The sequence below is a fragment of the Panthera tigris genome, chromosome X (genome assembly GCF_018350195.1).
Source record: "Panthera tigris isolate Pti1 chromosome X, P.tigris_Pti1_mat1.1, whole genome shotgun sequence".
Classification (NCBI taxonomy): Eukaryota; Metazoa; Chordata; class Mammalia; order Carnivora; family Felidae; genus Panthera; species Panthera tigris.
In genome coordinates, this window is record NC_056677.1 from 87790787 (window position 1) to 87809666 (window position 18880).

The 18880-nt window shown below is 44.4% G+C and overlaps 1 protein-coding gene across 2 annotated transcripts in view; it reads left to right on the forward strand.

Moving 5' to 3' along the window:
* Positions 1-1168: 1168 nt before the first annotated feature.
* The window catches only part of MID2 (midline 2), a 97845-nt gene continuing 80133 nt past the window's right edge, over positions 1169-18880 (forward strand). For both annotated transcript variants that reach the window (XM_042975161.1, XM_042975162.1), the window contains exons 1-2: positions 1169-1253; positions 14886-15601. In XM_042975161.1, coding sequence (XP_042831095.1) covers positions 14942-15601 — 660 coding nt within the window. In that variant the 5' untranslated portion in view covers positions 1169-1253; positions 14886-14941. The remainder of the gene's footprint in view (positions 1254-14885; positions 15602-18880) is intronic.

Sequence of the window (18880 nt, forward strand, 5' to 3'; positions counted from 1 at the left end):
CCACTCAACTGACTGAGCTACCCAGGCACCCCTGCCCATTTTTTAGTTGGGTTATTTGTTTTGTTATTGGGTTGTGGGAGTTCTTCGTATATTTTGGATACTAACCCCTTATCAGATGTATGGTTTGCCAAATTTGCTCTCCATTTGTGTTCTTTTGCTGTGCAGAACTTTTTAAGTCTGATGTAGTCCCACCTGTCTCTTTTTGCTTTCGTTGCTTGTGCTTTCGGTGTGACTCATTAACTTTTATTTCTCTTAGGGTCAGACTTTCATCAGGATAGCCTGGTTGTGATTTTTGCCTTTGTTTCCACCTCAGTGATCTCTAGCACATTGTTTAACAGGGGTGTTGGCTAATTGCTATTGGTTCCCTGATGGGATACACCCAGAACTACCTTAATTTTTCTGGACTCCTTTCCGTGCGCCTTAATGGGAGGCCTATGTGAGAGGGGGGTGTTTCCTCCCATTTTCTGTCTTCTTGCCCCTTAATCTCCTCTTTTACCTCATGCTAGGTACAGAATCTTCTCTAGGGCCTCCTCCTTCTTCACTCTCCCATCCTCCTTTTGCGTGGGGTGGTGGTCTCCCAGCCAATGACAGGTCAGCCAACACACTGGCTCCAGACTAATGAGGCTTCCGGTTCCAGATGAACCCATTAGCTTATTAGCGACATTGTACCTGGGTAGCTGGCATCTGTCCCATTGTCCTCTTTAATGACTCTCTGGTTTTGCCCATCAAAGATTTGAATGTGCAAATGAAACCGTACTTTCTTTTGTTTTGCTTTGTTTTGTTTTTAAATTTTTGTGGCTTTAATCCATCCCCACAACTTCTGCCCAGGGCCAATAAAACCTAGCCATTCTCCCTTTGTAAAAAGAAAGAGGGGTTGGGTTTCCTTCAATTGTCTGCCTTTTTCTGTCTCCTCCACTATTTTTGTTTTACTCTGTAGTTAACTTTGCATCCAGCAGCTTCATCTGAGGACCTGTGCGGTGGACCTAGGCACTCTCTTCTTGCGGTTGCAGCAGCCTTTTCGATGCTCTAACCCGGTGGTTTGTGGGACCAGGGGTTTGGCGGGTGGGAGAAGAGTTTGGCCATAGTCTTCCTTCTGCATTTCACACACATTCTGCGCTCGCTCGCTCTCGCCCTCTCTCTCTCTCTCTCTCTCTCTCTCTCTCTCGCACACACACACGCCCGCCCGGGCCCGTCTCCGTGTGTCTTCCTTCAAGATGACAGGGCGCTGGAGAAAAGGCTGCTGGAATCAGCTGGTAGGTACAGTAGTAACCCGAACCCCACCCACTCGCTGTCTTTGCTTGCTCAGGTTTCTCCGGTCACTCCTGCCAGGGGAGAAAACATGTAGATGCGCCTCCACAGGAGGGGCTGGGGGAGCTGGGAGCGGCGGGGGCGGCGGAAGGTGAGCCGGAGAAGGTGGCCGAGCACCCCTGCTGCCGGGGCCCTTCCCAGTGCTCCCTCAGGGCGTCAGCCCCAGCCCTGTAACCCTGTTTGCCCCCCACCCCCCTTTTCGTAGGGATTGCCTTTTTTTTTTTTTTTTTCCTCTGCGGCGGCGGAAATGACAGTGTGGTGCCGCCGTGGTGTCATGGTGCTGCCCCTGGACTGAGGGGCGAAAACTCTTAAGTTTGGCTCGGGAGAGCCAGCCACGGTAGCGTCGCGGCCGCCGCGCTGTCCCTGGCGGGCCGCGCGGGCGGGCGGATCCAGGCTGCTGCGCGGCGGCGGCGGCGGCAGCGAAGGCGGGCGGCGGCCTAGAGCGGCGGCGGCGGCGGCGGCGGTCGGGGAGCTCGCGCCGGAGCCCGAGCCAGCTCCCAGCGGAGGCAGGCGAGCGCCCGGCGCCCTCGGGCGCTCCAAGGAGATGGCTGGCACCCGGGAACGCTATGGGTAAAACGCGCCCACTCACCGCGGCCCCGGGAGCCGAGCGCCACCGCCCGCGTAGGGCTCGGCCCGGGCTCCGGCTCCCGCTCCGGCCGCCTCTCAGGTGCCGCTGGGGCCCGGCGCGGGCCGAGGACTCTGGGGCTCGGCGGGGCGGGGTGACGGGGCCCGCGGGGCTGGAGGTGGCGGCGGCCGCGACGGCGGCGGCCCCCGGCCTGGCCGGGGCGCCCGTCGCTGCCCTCTTGGGAAGGAGTTTGCACTCCGGGGTGCGGGGCCGGGGCTGCCCGAGGCCTCCAGCGCACCGGCCGGCCCGGCGCGGGCGGTCGAGCGGCTCCCCGGCGCCTGGGCGCGAGTCTGGGAAAGGGCACCGCCGCCTTCCCACGCTCCCGCGGCCCGCAGCCTCCTCGGCCCGGGCGGCGCCCCTCGGCCGGCCATCCGCCCGGCGGTGGCTGCCGCAGCAGCCCGAGATGCTGCGGACACCCTGCCGGCGGGGAGGCCCCGTGAAACTTAATCCCTTTTCTGCCAGGGCAGCGATCCTCCGGTCTCCGTCTGGGTGGTTCCTTATTTCTGGCCTAGCTGCGAAACCGGCTCAGTGGGAGAGGGAAAACTTAACATTTGTCCAGAGGACAGACTGCCACCGAACCGGGGAGAGGTGGGGTTTTTCCATTCCTGGCTCGTAAGAATTAAGTAAATAACGGCGGAGTCGATTTTCAGAAACATTTTTGGTGATGATAAGGTTTAGGTTACTTAGTACTGTGTGTATAGCACATTATTTCTTGGAGGGCTCGCCCCCCACCCCCCAACCCCGCAGAGAAGGACATTGGGATCCTGGGGTCTTTGGTTTCTCCACTTTCTCTCTTCCACACTTCCCTACCCGCCTTCACGTTCAATTGCCTTCTTCCTGCCTCCTCACACATCTACCTGCCCACCCAAATCTCCCACCAGAACCCACCCATTCCCCAGAGTGCCCCCCATCAACCCGTGTGCTCTGCCTCCCAGCTCTGCAGCCTCTTGCTTCTCAACCAGTTTGCCTTTTTGAGGATTTCCGAGTGTGGGGTGAGTGGATAGTGATGATTGTGTGTTTGTGAGCAGGAGCCCTTATGCAGGAATATAGTGGAGACTGTGTAAATAGACATGTAATGTGTGTGGGTTGATTCCTTGGATTCTCAAGTTGGGCCATAAGGGCTGCCTTTAACCCTATTCTGTTCCCTCCCAGTATTCTCTCTCATCACTTCTCTGGCAATGTTCCAATAGAAGGGGAATGCTGAATGGGGAGATCCCTCCCCTCTGTCTGGCTTAACCCCAGCTGATTACCCCAACCCTCACATCCCGCTTTTCACCCCTCTCCACTCATCACTGCCCCCAGGGGGAAACAGTCTTTGCTATTTATATATATTCCTGCCCAATCAATTAACATAATACAGATACATGATGTGAATTATATTTTTCCTGATTGTTCCTCATGACTTGATTTGTGTGGTGGAAGTACAGGTCTAGGAGTCAGGAAGATCAGAGAGTTTACCCCAAATCTGATGTTACTTTGGCTTTTTGGCCTTAGGACATTCCTATGACCTTTCTTTCATAGTTGATGCACTTGTGTAAAAGGCATAATATTGTGTGCTGGGTATTGTGAGTCTCGGCTTGGTCCTTTGAAGATGAAAGGGTTCTATAAACACTCAGCATTATACTTTTCAAATAAAGTACTTCATTTACCTTTTATTGGGATAATGGATTTGACTGGGTGTAAGTAGGAACCCCAGTTTACTGGAAACCTTCATTTGCCATTATTAGCCCCCCTGGGAGCCAAATCTATCAGCATACTTAGGTCCCATGTCTCTTTTGTTTTGTTTTGTTTTTGTTCCTAATGCATCTACGACTGAATGAAAACATGCATAACACTAGGCATACAGAGTAAGAGTGATTATTTTAAGTCAAGGCTTAAATCATATCTAATGTACTCCAACCCAACAATCTGAGTCAGACTCCCTTTGAAAACATAACCTCACCCATTTTTAGCCTGTATGGGGGCAGTTAATTTCTACTGAAAAGTGGCAGAAATCATTTCAGGCATGGCAATATAAGCATGATTAGCATCTACCAGCGGTGAGTCAACTGTATTTATTAAGCACCTACAATGTGAAGAGTCCTCTGCTGGCTGGGCTGAGGCCCCAGTCTTGGCCTGGTATTTTGTCCTGCTTATTTGAGGCCTGCCTCCATACTTGCAGCTCCAGGAGTAGGACAGGGAGGAGTGAGGCAGGGGTAGAGGCTTAGGGACATGAAGGGGGTAATTTTCCCCCTCCCTCTCTCATGACTGCTAGACTTCTCCTTGAGCATGTTGTACCTTGCAGGGCCACCCCTGGGAAGCCCTGCCACAAATCAGAGTGACTTGGTTGCTTCATGAACAGTATCATCTGAACAGTGCAAATTGATTTAGCTGAAATTGGTTTAGTTAATCCCTCCTCTAAGAGCAGGGCAACTTGCTCCAACTTGCAGATCCTAAAGCAGTGCCAGTGGAGTCTCATAATTGCATCCAAAAATTGCTCTGGGTAGTGAGCCCGTCCATTCCCTCATCCCTCCTCCCATAAAATCTGCTGGCACCATGACAGTTGAGAAGGAAACAGCAGAAGGAGTATGTCTTTGCTACTCAGCAAACCCCACTGGCGTGGTGAAGAGGGGGAGAATGCCCTCTTTTCTGTCTGTCTCTTAGCACTCAGGTTCTCTCTTTCCCACCAGGGACACAGAGCCCCCCAAAAGAGGCAAAGGCAGGTCTGAGGCATGAGTGTGTCTCGAATGGGTGTTCCCAGAGGTACCTGATTGGCCTCTTGTGTGTCTGTCATTCAATCTTTAGGGATCTTGGTAACTCCCTAGCTGTGGGGCCATGTGATTTAGCTGCTAGTGGAGGCCAGGGGGTGCTCCATTTCCGTTTCGCATTTTTCATCTTCTTTTGCGTGCAAAGGGGAAGACAGGGCACTGTGTTTGAGAAACGCCTCCTCACTTGAGCTGGGGGTCTTGACTTAGGGCATGGCATTGTCAGATTATGACGTGTAACATGTTGTTGCTGGATACACAGCAGTTCAAAAGGGTCTCCCGTGGTTCACTTTTTGAGGAATGTAGTGTTGGTACCCAGATGGTATTGCGGGAATCTCTGTATTTCGGGTCTCTTGAAAAATGTTGTGTTCATCACTGAGCAGTGTAGGGAAGAGACTAGAGAAGTGTTTCTCAACCAGCATATTGGATCATGCTAATGAATGGGAAGACCAGATCAGTGGTGTTGGGACCAGAAACTCCAACTCCCAATTAGCCCCCTGTGCAAACTACTAGCCCCCTCTTTATTTCCCCTCTCTTCCAAGGATCAGTATGTTTTCCTATTTTCCATCAATGAAAGCTCTCCTAAAAGTCTTCCACAGGCACTAGAGGTCTGTGGCTCCTCCTACTATTTCTCCTTTTCCATCTTCCCCTTCTCCATTGACCATAGATGGACATAATTTTTTCAGTAATCGATCGCCCAGTTCCTGCATTTCCCTTAGAAATCCTATGAGCTTCTAACACTGCTAGATGGTTAAAGTATGAGTGGTGGAGGGGTTTGGAGCAACGTACCAACATCCCACCACTCCCTGCTCCATGTAGGGCTCACCTGAGTGCACACAAGGGTGTGGGTTCGGTTTAAGTGGGTTAGCAAAATATCCTTAGTAAGACTTAGCCTACTTGGGTTCTTGTCTCCTTGCAGAGCTATGACTGCTTGACCTTGGGCTTTGTCTCATACTCTTTCCTGCAGGTCAGACTCCACTGGTTGATGAACAGCATCCCCAGGCTTTGGATCTTTTCTCTTACAGAGACCAAATGATCTGATAACAAACCCATTATACAAACGAAAATCCTCCTGAAAAGGAAAATTTCAGCATTTACAGTTTTTCCAGTTAGGAACATAATGTCCAGGCATGGTAGACAACACTAATGTAAGACAGTGACGTGTCTGAATGTATACGGCCCAGAGATAGCAAAATGGTTTACGGTCCGAATCCTCAATTGCTTTGTCTATAGCCCTTTGTTCAGTGTTGCTAGGATCCATGTGATTCCTCAGGGAGTAGAAGCTTGATTTCAAATAGGCTTCTGTTCTCTGTCCCTTGTTTCTGACCTGAACTTGGGGTGCTCTCAGCCTAACATTCAACAGTATGCCCTACATACATATATTGCCAATTTTATCCTGTAGAAGTAGAGAGGACTTCCCATCCAGGTGTGTCGCTGAGCATTTAAAAATTTGCAAATATTTCACTGGGTTAGATAGGTTGGGAAAAGCAGTCCTAGATGGAAACCTGTACTGGTAGCAGAAGGTAGATTAAGTCTGTTCTCCAACCTTGCAACTGCCAGTGTATTTCGCATTAAGATAAAGGTGTTATGAACTATACTTAGGATTCCTGTCAATTATCATGTGTCACCTTGGCAAATCCTTTCCTTGGTTCCCTACATTAATCTCCCGCATTTGTAGTAAATTTAGGACTTTTTTGTTCTGCTATTGTGATATTCATTTTTTTATTAAAAATGTTTTTAATGTCTATTTATTTTTGAGAGAGAGAGAGAGCCAAGGAGGTACAGAGAGCCAGGGAGAAACACAAACCAAAGCAGGTTCCAGGCTCTGAGCTGTCAGCACAGAGCCCAATGCAGGGCTCGAACCCATGAACCACAAATTCATGACCTGAGCCGAAGTCAGATGCTTAACTGACAGAGCCACCCAGGCGCCCCTTGTGATATTCATTTTAATGTTTATGATGACCATATTATATGAAATGGCCAATGGTTGGATTTAGGAGCTAATCATTGTAAAGAAAACATCATTAAATCCACATGCTATAAAATATTAATTAGGCTTTAATCTTTTAGATAGGAACTGACTCTGGTGCTGTCAGTCGGTAATCAACCTCTAGTCCTGAGCATGATAAAAGCTGAAAGGAAGGAGAGAAACAGTTCTTCCCTTGGTGGGGGGGGGGGGCTCCATTCTAACAGGGGAGACATATGAACATAAGAAATACCATAATCAGACACATGGTCCTCCAGAAAACTCGCGGGGGAGTGTGACTGTTCTCCATCATGCCAACCATGTGTTTGGACGATTTTCCAAACATTTGCTGCTTTCCTCAATAACTTGTTTTGTATCTGTCATCTGTGAACGTATGATGAGAATATCTGTATTTGTAAAGCCAGTTAATAATTTTATTTTATCCACATGTGATCTTCATAAGAGCCTGTGAGCTGGGTAGGGCAGGTAGTTTTCAATCCACAGATGAGGAGGCTGTGGCCCAGATAGTTTAAATGTCTCACCTAGGATCACTCAGCTAATTCAGTTTAGAGCCAGGACTCTAAGGAGGCTCTATTATGAGGATCAAATGAGATAATGGCTTTGGAACCATTTTGAAAGTATAAAATGGTATGCAAATGTGAGATGGCTGTTATTATTAGTTATGCTTACTGACCACCTAGCCTCTTTTTTTCTGGGTTTCTGTTTGCAGTCTGTGCCCCTTTAGGGTGAGAATTCTATGCCTTGGTTGCCTTTTAGGTTCCCAAATGATCTTTTCAGCTTCAAGGGGTCCTTTCCTACTAATTGCATTCCGGGATAAGGTTGTCTTCCTTTTCAGTTTCAAAAGGTGTTCTCATTGGTTTGTCCTCCCATGGGACTCCTCTCCCCTTTCCTTGTCCTCTAGGAGCACCCATTATATCTTCCTTGAGGTGTATACACCAGGCAAAACTAGCCACTGTCATTCAGCATCTTGCCTTAGCCAAAGTAATGCATTTTGTTCCTTTCATGATGATGCCCTTCACTGGTCAGCCTTTCTAGTCACACTAATAAATAAGATTTGTGTTTTGAGGAGCTAGTTTTCAATAAGCCATGGTGTCTTTCCTATGTGGGAACAGATAGCAAGAGCTCTGTAATAATAGGATGTCAGAGCTGGAAAGCATCTTAAAGAGATCGTCCGGTGATTCTAGTCCAACTTGAACGACACTTTATAGTTAAGGAAACATCAGACTAAAGCCGGGACTCATTCTCTCCTCCCCTAAGGCAGGGTTTGTAGTGTTTTAAAGGAAAAGCTCATGGGACATTCACGCTAATATCCTGGAGAATGTTTATTTTACATTAATTTCTTTTTTAAACAAGTCCTACAGCTCAGCTCAATCCTCATTCTACAGCCCAGAGGTCAGGCTTGGTTTCACACTCACAGTTTCTCTGTGAAGAAGGGGGGACCATGGCTTCTCAGGGAGGTAATGAGAGCCCTGGGCCATGCTCTGCAGACCTAGAAGATGAAAACTGGATGGAATATAACTGCTGAAATAAGGGGACATTTAATTATGTTCAAATCACATTTGAAGTAATAGAATTCTGCCAAGTGCAGATCATGCTGAAATCAATCTTTCATTTCATAAGCATAGAATGCATTATTTTTATCTTAATCACCTGTACCAAAGCTCCTCTTTTTGTATTTCTACTTACTCACACAACCTTATGATACCTTCTTACTTTTTTTTTTTTCTCATAGACTTCTGTTTTTCAGGGCTCTCAGCCTGAAGGAGGTTCAGGGTGAAGAAAGAGCAGACAGAAACAGTTTTATAATAGAGCAAGGGCAAATACGTAAATGTACATATTTGACTACATGGCAGTAACTAAATGAACAAATCAGTGTATGTACATGTGGGCATTTGTTTCTTAACATGGCACTTGGTAGACCAGCCTGCCCAGCCATTTCATCAGTGCATTTTTATGACAAACTCTTGTGTTTCCTGGCTAAAGCTTCATGATTACCTGTTATCAGTTCACACTCTATCAGGTTCACATCCTGTCTTTATCTTTTAGTGCGCTCTCTAATTCTGCATAGATTAGTGATTCACAGACTTTTTGAAGTTGCAATACTTTGCCGTTGTTTCATTTCTGCCATACTGTTTCCCCCTGTCCTTTCTGAAATTATTTTGTGATGTAGGAGTCAAGTATTTTTGTTAGGAGTCTTGTATTATGTAAACGAATAAAAGTTGGGAGCTGAGAGCTTTCTGACATCCACTGATCATTAGAGGTGTTCCAGGGGATTGCCAAACCCTGACCTAGAAAAACAATTGGCAGGAGTAAGCAATCCAGTAGGATTTAGAATGACTACATAGTTGCATAGATGGCAGTGTAGTACAGTGGTGAACTGTTCATACTCCAGGGTCAGACCTGGGTTTGAATCTTTTTTGTTTGTTTGTTTTAAATTCAGATGTAATTCATGTGTCATAATATCTTCACTGTTTGACAGCATACAATTTGGTGGATTTAACTATATTCACAAAGTCATGCAACCATCACCACTAATTCCTGAACGTTATCATCATCCCCCAAAGAGACTCTGTACCCATTAGCAGTCACACACACACCCCATCCTTTTCTCTCCCCAGCCCTTGGCATCCACTAATCTACCTTCGTTCTTATGGATTTGCCTATTCTGGCATCGCATATAAAAAGAATCATATGATTTTTAGCATAATGCTTTTAAAGCTCATCTATGTTGTAGTATGTGTCAGTACTTTATTACTTGTTCTTGATGAATAATATTCCATTGTATGGACATACCACATTTGTTTATCCGTTCATCAGTTGATGGACATTTGGACTATTTCTACCACTTGGCTATTATGAATGATGCTGCTATGAACATTTGTGTGCAAGTTTTTGAGTGATCACATCTTCAGTTCTTCTAGCTTATATGCTAACTCTACATTTAACCATTGGAAGAATTGCCAGACTATTTCCTAAAGCAGCTGCACCATCTTACATTTCCACCAGCAATGTATGAAGGTTGCAGTATTTCCAAATCCTGGCTGACAGCTGCTATTTTTTAAAATTATAGTCATCCTGGTGGGTATGAAGTAGTAATATAGGCATCCCAATGAGTATGAAGTGGTGTTTCAGTGTGGTTTTTATTTGCATATCCCTGATGGCTTATGATGTTGAGTATCTTTTCATATGCTTACTAATCATTTATTTGTAAATCATCTTTGGAGAAATATCAATTCAGATCCTTTGCCCACTTTCTTGGTCTTTTTATTGTTGCGTTTTAAGAGTTCTGTATATTTCTAGATACTAGACCTGTGTCACATCTATGACCTGCAAGTATTTTTTCCCATTCTGTGAGCTGTCTTTTCACCTTCTTGATGGTTTGCAACACAGAAGTTTTAAATTTTGATGAAGTCAGATTTATCTATTTTTTTCTTTGGTTGCTTGTACATTTGGTATCATGTAAGAAACCCTTGCTTAATTTAATTTCACAAAGATTTACACCTATGTTTCCTTCCAAGAGTTTTATAGCTTCTACACTTTCATTTAGGTTGTTGATTTGTTTTTAGTTAATTTTTTTATATGGTGTGAGGTAGGGCTCTAACTTCATCATCTTGCATGTGGATATGGAGTTGCCCCAATACCATTTGTTGAAAAGATTATTCTTTCCTCACTGAGTGGACTTGGAATCCTCATCAAAAGTCACTTGCCTGTAAATATAGGAATATATCAGGTTATTTCTGGATTCTCAGTTTTATTCTAGGTTTGAATCTTAGTTCTGCTACTTGCAAATAAGTGTGGTCTGGGAGAAGTTACTTTTTTTGATAATAATACTACCTACCTTTTAGAGGATTGTTGTGAAAATTAAATGAGATAAGGCATATAAAGGGTATTATTTAGTGTCTGGCACATAGTAAATGCCAGATAAATTTTACGGGGAAATGTGGTTAGATAATCAGGAAGGTAGTGAAAATGGGCATAGTTGAAAGGATGCTGAAATATTAGGAGTGACCAGAACAAGGTGGCCTCATGAATGAGAGATGAGATGAACAGATGTTTGAAGAAGTTGAGAAAAAAATTCAGTCCCACAGTCTCAGCTGAAGCAATTGTGACTTGAAGATAAAACAGAATAGAAGCAGTATAGAAAAATTCCTTACCATAAGCAACAAATTGTAACCATCCTCTATTATTCTTTGTAGAGCTGAAAATCATTAAGGTGGGTTATTTTAGAGCACTAGTGTTTGACTTTCTCTGTCAATTACTCTTTTTTCTTGCTTTTTAAAAATGTTTTTTCCATTTTTTATTTGAGAGAGAGCATGAGTGGGGGAGAGGGGAAGAGGGAGAGGGAGGGAGAGAGAGAATTCCAAGCAGGCTCCACACTCAGCATGGAGCCCAATGTAGGACTTCATCCAACGACCCTGGGATCATGACCTGAGCTGAAATAAGAGTCAGATGCTCAACTGATGCCCCTTTTCTTGCTTTTTAAAAATGCTTATTTATTTATTTAGAGAGAAAGGGAGAGAGTGAGTGCAAGTGGGAGAAAGGCAGAGAGAGAGAGAGGGAGAAAGCGAATCCCAAGTAGGCTCCTCACTGTCAGCACAGAGCCTGATGCTGCTCGAACCCATGAACTGTGAGATCATGACCAGAGCCCAAATCAAGGGTTGGTCACGAAACCAACTGAACCACCCAAGCGCCCCTGTCAAGGAATCTTTTGAGAACATTTTGAATGCTGTGGACAACCCTCTCCCCATGAGAATGCAGATATGACAAACACACAACATTCTTTAAACTGTTCTAGGAAGTTCAGAAATCCCTGGTTAAAAATCCTATTTTGACCTTATTCAAGGCAATGCTGACCCATAGCATACTTTCCCAAGCTTAATTTCATAGTGAGGTTCAAGTGTCACACTTACTCAGGAGCAGTATTTATGGTTTCAGGGAAATTCGAAGAGCTTTTTGGCTTGTAGAGAAGGGTTTGTATGGCACCCTCCTAAGTAAGACTTAGAGGAGTACCACAAGTACTCTAATTGTTTTTGTATAGCTTTGAATGAATAGACATCTTTAGCAATGCTTCTGACCAACTGTCAATTTTTAAAAAAAAAAAATTTAATGTTTATTTTTGAGAGAGAGAGAGAGAGAGAGAGAGAGAGCGAGCGCTTGAGTGGGAGAGGGACAGAGAGAGAGGGAGATACAGAATCCGAACCATGGTCCAGGCTCTGAGCTGTCAGCACAGAGCTTGATGCGGGGCTCGAACTCATGAACCGTGAGATCATGACTTAAGCCAAAGTCGGACTTAACCAAATGAGCCACCCAGATGCCCCTGACCAACTGTCATTTTGGAGGGAGGCTTACTCAATTCTCCCAGGTAGCTTTCAATGCAGATGTTAAAGAATGCAGACATCCAGTTCTGGAAGAGGTAGTAATAGAAATGCAGTGTGAAGTGGCATTGGGCCTAGAAGAAAAAGATATGATTCTGGAGGGGACTTGGAATGAGAGGAAGAATCAGAGAAACTGGGAGGGACACAGAGAGACAAAAATAGAAGTGGAAACATGCTGTTTAGAAACACTCTTGTAAATAGTCAAGATAAACTTCAGTGAGGGAGGTGGGATGATTGAAATAAAGGTGTAGGGGAAAGAGCACAGGCGCTGGCATTAGACTGACCCAATGCTGTGGGTATGTATAATTCCTGGTTGATTTACTTAACAATGCTGAGCCCCAATTTCCTAACTATAATAGGGGCATGGTAGTACCTTCCTTACAGGATTCTCTCTCTCTCTCTTTTTTTAAAGTTTTATTTATTTATTTTGAGAGAGAGAGAGCGAGCGAGCAGGGGAGGAGCAAAGGGAGGGAGGGAGAGAGAGAGAACCCCGAGCATGCACTGCATTCAGTGGGGAGCCAGATGTGGGGCTCGATCTCACAAACCATGAGATCATGACCTGAGCTGAAATCCAGAGTCAGACGCTTAACCAACTGAGCCACCTAAATGCCCCTCCTCACAGGCTTCTTGATAGAATTTAATGAAATAATGTGTGTAAAGTGCTTAACAGTACTCAGAATACAAGAGGTGCTCAATAAATGCTAGGTCCTTTCTTCCAACTTGTACTTTAAGGGATCTTTCATTTAACAATTATTGAATACCTAGCATGTATGAGGCACCATGCTATGAATAAAAATATGAAATAGTCGATGCCCTCAAGGAGCAGAGAGAGTTAGCTGGAGACAGATATGTAAATGAAATAAAACAGAATGTTCTGGAAGCCACCAGTGGTTGTGGTGATAACCATGTCATTATCATTTACATGATAACCATGTAAATGAAAAGACCCCTAGGTTTCCAGGCTTGGATAGTGATATTCATCCCATAGGGAAAATTGGAAGAAGAGCAGGTGTTTTGGGTTTTTTTTGGGGGGGGGGGGTTGGGGGAGAATAAAAAATTCACTTATGGACATGTTGAATTTGATCAGTGGGGCTATCAAAGGCAGTATTCCTGCCTGGAACAAAAGTTGGAATCCATCATCTCTAACTAAAGTCTCTTCCAATTTTAAGGTTCTGTGATATATGCACATTGTAATTGGTTTACTTTTTCATCTCTATAGGTGAAAGCTGATAGATAATATAAGCTACATATTGCCAGCCAACAATTTTGAAGCACCTGTGAATTATAAAATAAGAATATCACATGTCTCACGGTTTAAGAAAGCGGTTATCCAAACATCTGAACATTCCAGACCAACTGAGAATGGCTATTTTACAAAAAGACTCTACTTCTACAGCCCAGTTTCCTTTAGATTTCCCTTAAATAGCTAGTTATCTTCATGCACTTAAAAGGTTTGATTTAGAAACAGCTTTTAGGGATGCATCTACTGTACTTATTCACAAGGTATAATTGTACTCAGTGTTTAAGTATCCTGTGAGAAGGCTAGGCAGAGGTCACTGATTGACAAAATCTGAACAAATATCAGTGGCAGAATCAAAATTTTCAAGCCCTGGTGAGGGTATCCAGTGCTAGTAAGATGATGAACAAAAGTTATTCAAAAGCAAATGATGTTTTTCTTTTTCTATAAATAGGATTAACATTTTTTGTCAGATAGTTTTGTCCTTAGTTAAGGCTAGGTTAGAACATTTCTCTGTGTTGGTTTTATTTAACAGAAGACCCGTGGCAGTATCTGTATGTTCAGCTCAGAAATATCTGTGGCAGAAGAGATAGGTTGGCCAAGAGATTAGTTTCATGTTAATTGGATGACTTCTTTTACTCTCCAAAACATGTACCAGAATGAAGACTACCAGGTCTGAAAATTTCTGGCTCCTCACCTTGCTAATTTATATCTGGATGTTGATTTGCATCTTGTTACATTTTAAGACACATGGGGAGGTGAGTTCCATAGTAGGTTTGTGCTAATTCAGTGGGTGTCTTATAATAAAATCCAGCTGAAACCACAAGGTGATATGTTGTCAGTATTGATCAGCAACTATTGCTGAGTAAGTTGAATGGTTGAAATCATTTCTCATGGAGCTTGATGAGATGAGGGGTTTTCTGGAGGTGGGGGAAGGAAGTGGATACTAGCATCATTTGTTTCTAGTAACTCAGTTTACTAGAAATGGGATAGAACAGGAATTTCCATGAGTGGTAACAGGAAGTAATTAAAGTTCACACTCTGAAGAACTTATTATTCTGCACCGAGAAGTTACATTCTTCTGCAGCTCACTCTTGTTTTTTACACAGGCTCTCAGAATGGAATCACTTCAAAAGCCAGAGAGTTAGCTTGAAATATGGCCTGATTTTCCTTCCACTAGAGGTGAAATAGGTGCAGCCCCTATATTTTACCTTGAAGTAAAATACAGACCAATATTGGAGAATGGAGATTGAGAATTTTGCACAGCCTCAGGCTCATCATAGTCCAGGACAAGAGATTTCAGTGGATAATATGTGACTGGCATGGGCCAGTATTATGAGCTGGAATAGTAATGTCGACCAGTAAACCAGGACTCCGAGGTGGTCACTTGGTTCTCCTTATTAGTGCAGGAAAATAAACTCAAGCATTTGTCAACCACAAGGTGTGAAGGGGAGAAAGGCTTTTTGATTAATGCCCAGATCGCATTGCTATTGCTCCAGCATCGCTGAGGAATCTAGCATGTAAAGCCTCCATTGGTTAGTGTATAATTATGCTGCAACCACTTTTCCTTTGGAAATGCTTAGTGACTCTTGCTTTGTATTCCTTGCAGGTGAAAGCCCAGCCTCTGCGGTTCTTAATGCCTCAGCAGGATTATTTTCACTAAAGATGGAAACACTGGAGTCTGAATTGACCTGTCCAATCTGCCTAGAGTTGTTTGAAGACCCCCTTCTTCTCCCTTGTGCTCATAGCCTCTGCTTCAGCTGTGCGCATCGAATCTTGGTCTCGAGCTGTGGCTCTGGTGAATCCATTGAACCCATTACCGCTTTTCAGTGTCCAACGTGCAGGTATGTTATCTCACTGAACCACCGGGGCCTGGACGGCCTCAAGAGGAATGTGACTCTGCAGAACATTATCGATCGCTTTCAGAAGGCTTCCGTCAGTGGGCCCAATTCCCCAAGTGAGAGCCGCCGGGAGAGGACTTACAGGCCCAGCACTGCCATGTCTAGTGAGCGAATTGCTTGCCAATTCTGTGAGCAGGACCCGCCAAGGGATGCAGTGAAAACATGCATCACCTGTGAGGTCTCCTACTGTGACCGTTGCCTGCGGGCCACACACCCTAACAAGAAACCTTTTACCAGCCACCGCCTGGTGGAACCAGTGCCAGACACACATCTTCGAGGGATCACCTGCCTGGACCATGAAAATGAGAAAGTGAACATGTATTGTGTATCTGATGACCAATTGATCTGTGCCTTATGCAAACTGGTGGGACGTCACCGAGACCATCAGGTCGCGTCCCTGAATGACCGATTTGAGAAACTCAAGGTAAGGGATCTGGGACATATCCCTTACCCAACTTGGTCTCTTTACACACAGTTGTACAGTTAGCAAGCTCCCTAATAAAGCTAGGTCCACTTTTCCTATATGACAAATAAGTTCACTCCAAGTTGTTCTCATGAGGTATAGCCTCTGCTCACTTGCAAGCTCTCACTGGAACCTGTTTCGTCTGTTGTGTAAACCTCCTTGCATTTATTCACCTCTGGCCAGTTCTGGAAGGGTTAGCCCCTGGCCTGCCACACCAGTAGTCTGTCCAGAGACACAATGCCCTCTCTCCTCTGTCAGTGACATATTGCACACTACATATCTTTGTCATGATCTTTCCACCTCTTCTTTTAAGTATGTGAGTACCTATGTAGGTGTGCTGTAATTAGCATACGTGCCGATATGCATGTGTATGGGTCTAGCAGTGGGAAGGTTGGGTGTGTGTCTGTGGAGGTGTGGGTGGAGGTGTCTGAGTGTATTTATATGGAGGCGAGAGATTTTTGTGGATGACAGCTGTGTATGTGTTTGCACGCTCAGTACAGTAAAGCAACAAATGTTTGGCATCGGCCGCTTGCAACAAATTGCCATCAAGCCCTTAACAGGGGGCTAATTCTAAGCCTGCCTTAAAAAAATCCAAAACAAAACACACAAACGGACAAAAAGGAACCTCAGTTTACCACGAAATCAGGAGGGATAATCAAGTATCGGACCTAAAAATTTAAGCCGAAGGCAATAAATATTTAACCCAGTACCAGATTTTGTGCCAATGTTCATTTTTGTGGGTTGCAGACTGAAGCACTTGGTTGCATTCCCCGCCTTGGAAGTTCCTAGTCTTTCATTTGCATTCAGTGGACAGAGTTTTCCGAAGTGGTTGTGCCACATGATATTTATGTGCAGGTCTCAGTGCCTATTTTGTAAAACCTTACTACTTCACATTGATGTTAACAAATGTCAGCTCTGGCCAATTGTCTTTTTAAAAAAATTTTTAATGTTTATTTATTTTTGAGAGAGAGCAAGTGGGAGAGGGGCAGAGAGAGAGGGAGATACAGAATCTGAAGCAGGCTCCAGGCTCTGAACTGTCAGCACAGAGTCCCACATGGGGCTCAAACTCATGAACCATGAGGTCATTACCTGAGCTGAAGTCGGACACTTAACCAACTGAGCGACCCAGGTGCACCACCCCCCCAACCCCGGCCAATTGTCTTATTCCCATTACCTGCCTGCTGTGTGGTTTAACTTCTCTTAAGAAGGGAGCTATTTAGCAGAAATTCCAGAAAAGCAAAATGTTTAAATGACTGATAAAATTACTACCCCAAAATAGAGACTGGATATATAAGCCAGTTTGGAAGGAAGACCCAGACCCAGATAGGATGGAAGGAGGGCAAGAAGGAAGCAGAGATTTTCCTCTTGTGATGCTCTGAAAAAGTCAGGGTAACTTGACTTCATAAAAACTTCATAAAAAGTTTATGAAGGGGGGCACCTGAGTGGCTCAGTTGGTTAAGAGTCCGACTCTTGATTTCACCTCAGGTCATGGTCTCTGGTTCATGAGTTCGAGCCCTGCTGTCAGCACAGAGCCCACTTGGGATTCTGTCTCTGCCCCACCCTCTCACTCTCTTTCTCTTTCTCAAAATAAATAAATAAACTTAAAAAAATTGGTACAAATTTTATGAAGTTGGTGAAAGTAGCAATACTCAGAACAGGATATCTTTTCCCTTCTGTAATTTGTTGCAGGTAATATCGAGAGTAGTCACTTTGACAATGGTTTGTGCCTTTTTTGATTTTTATTTATATCTAATATTTACAAATTTGTACAAAGCTCAATGTTTGTCTGTTGATTTCACTCAATGAGAATGATATTCTCATTCCTATCAAAGCTGCAGAGAGGAATAATCTCATTGATTTCAGTTCTTAGAGTCCTAAGATGCTAGGCCTTGCTCTTGGTCTAGCTGAAGCCTTCCACTTTAATGTGGTGTAAACTAAGACTTTGATAGACTAAGTGATTTGGTCAAAGTCACAGAATTGGAACTGGAACTCAGCTTCTAGACTCTGACCTAAGTATCCTTTCTACTGTGGCATGCTGCCTTTGTTTTGGACCTAAGTTTTGCCCATGAAATGTGATTTGAAACTTACCTTTATGCTCTGGCAATTGCACACTTCATGGGTCACAGATAAATGATTAACAGCATTGGGGGACGGGGAGGGACATACTGTATAAGCTTACAGCCTCATAATGGTAAGAGATGGGGGTGGGGTTGCAGGAAGAGTGGAGGATATGGATGGAACAGTCTCTGCCAAATATTTGCAGGTGTTGGAACTATAATAAGGCATTGGCCTTGAGAAATACTCCAAACAGAAAAATCTGTATCCATATGTACGGTTGAGATAACAAAAGACTGGAGAGAATAAGCCTGTATCTGCAGAACCCCAGCTTTTTGAAAACATCCGAAAACATGAAAACATTGGCTGACTGATTAGATACTTGGCACCATGCAGCTACGGCGCTAAGTCTCCAGGCTGGGATGGAGCACAAAAGTATTTTACCAAAAAGATACTTTAGTCTGTAACTAATCGGAAAGTTTTGGAGAAAGAATGGCCAGATTTTGAATTGTTCCCCTTTAATTTTTTTAGGAAATGTGCAGAAAATTCTGATTATAAATTAAGTGGAAACTTCTTTTGCTCATGTTTGGACCGAGAGTGGAAACATATGAATCATTCCCAACCGTGTGGTTTGTTATGTTGTCTGGAACATCTTGGACTTTGGGGAGGGAGAGGTGGTATGTGCGTGTGTGCGTGTGTGTGTGCACGCGCGCGCGCGCATGTGTGTGTGTGTGTGTGTGTGTGTGTGTGTGTTGGATGTGTGGGGATCACTCTGGTTTGGTGTCCAAGTATAAAAGGCTATTAGTTCCCCACATTAAGCAGAGAGGAAGCCTGACTTTTAGTGTCACACATACTCACTTCATTAGGTTCATTTTAAGTTAGAAAAGCATTTAGGATTATCCCCTTAATCTGCTGGATTCTTCCCCAAGGAGAAAGGAGAAAGCTGGTTGTCAGAAGCTATGGGGGAGATGGGCTTGGGCATACTCTGCTGACCCTGAGGGGAGCACAAGAGTCCTACAGGAGAAGTAGAAGGATGATAGTATATATATCTAGGGGATTTACGTTCTGGCCAGTAAGTGAATTGCTATTTATTTGTTTTTTTCTTTAACGTTTATTCATTTTTGAGAGACAGAGAAAGACAGAGCACAAGTGGGGGATGGGCAGAGAGAGAGGGAGACACAGATT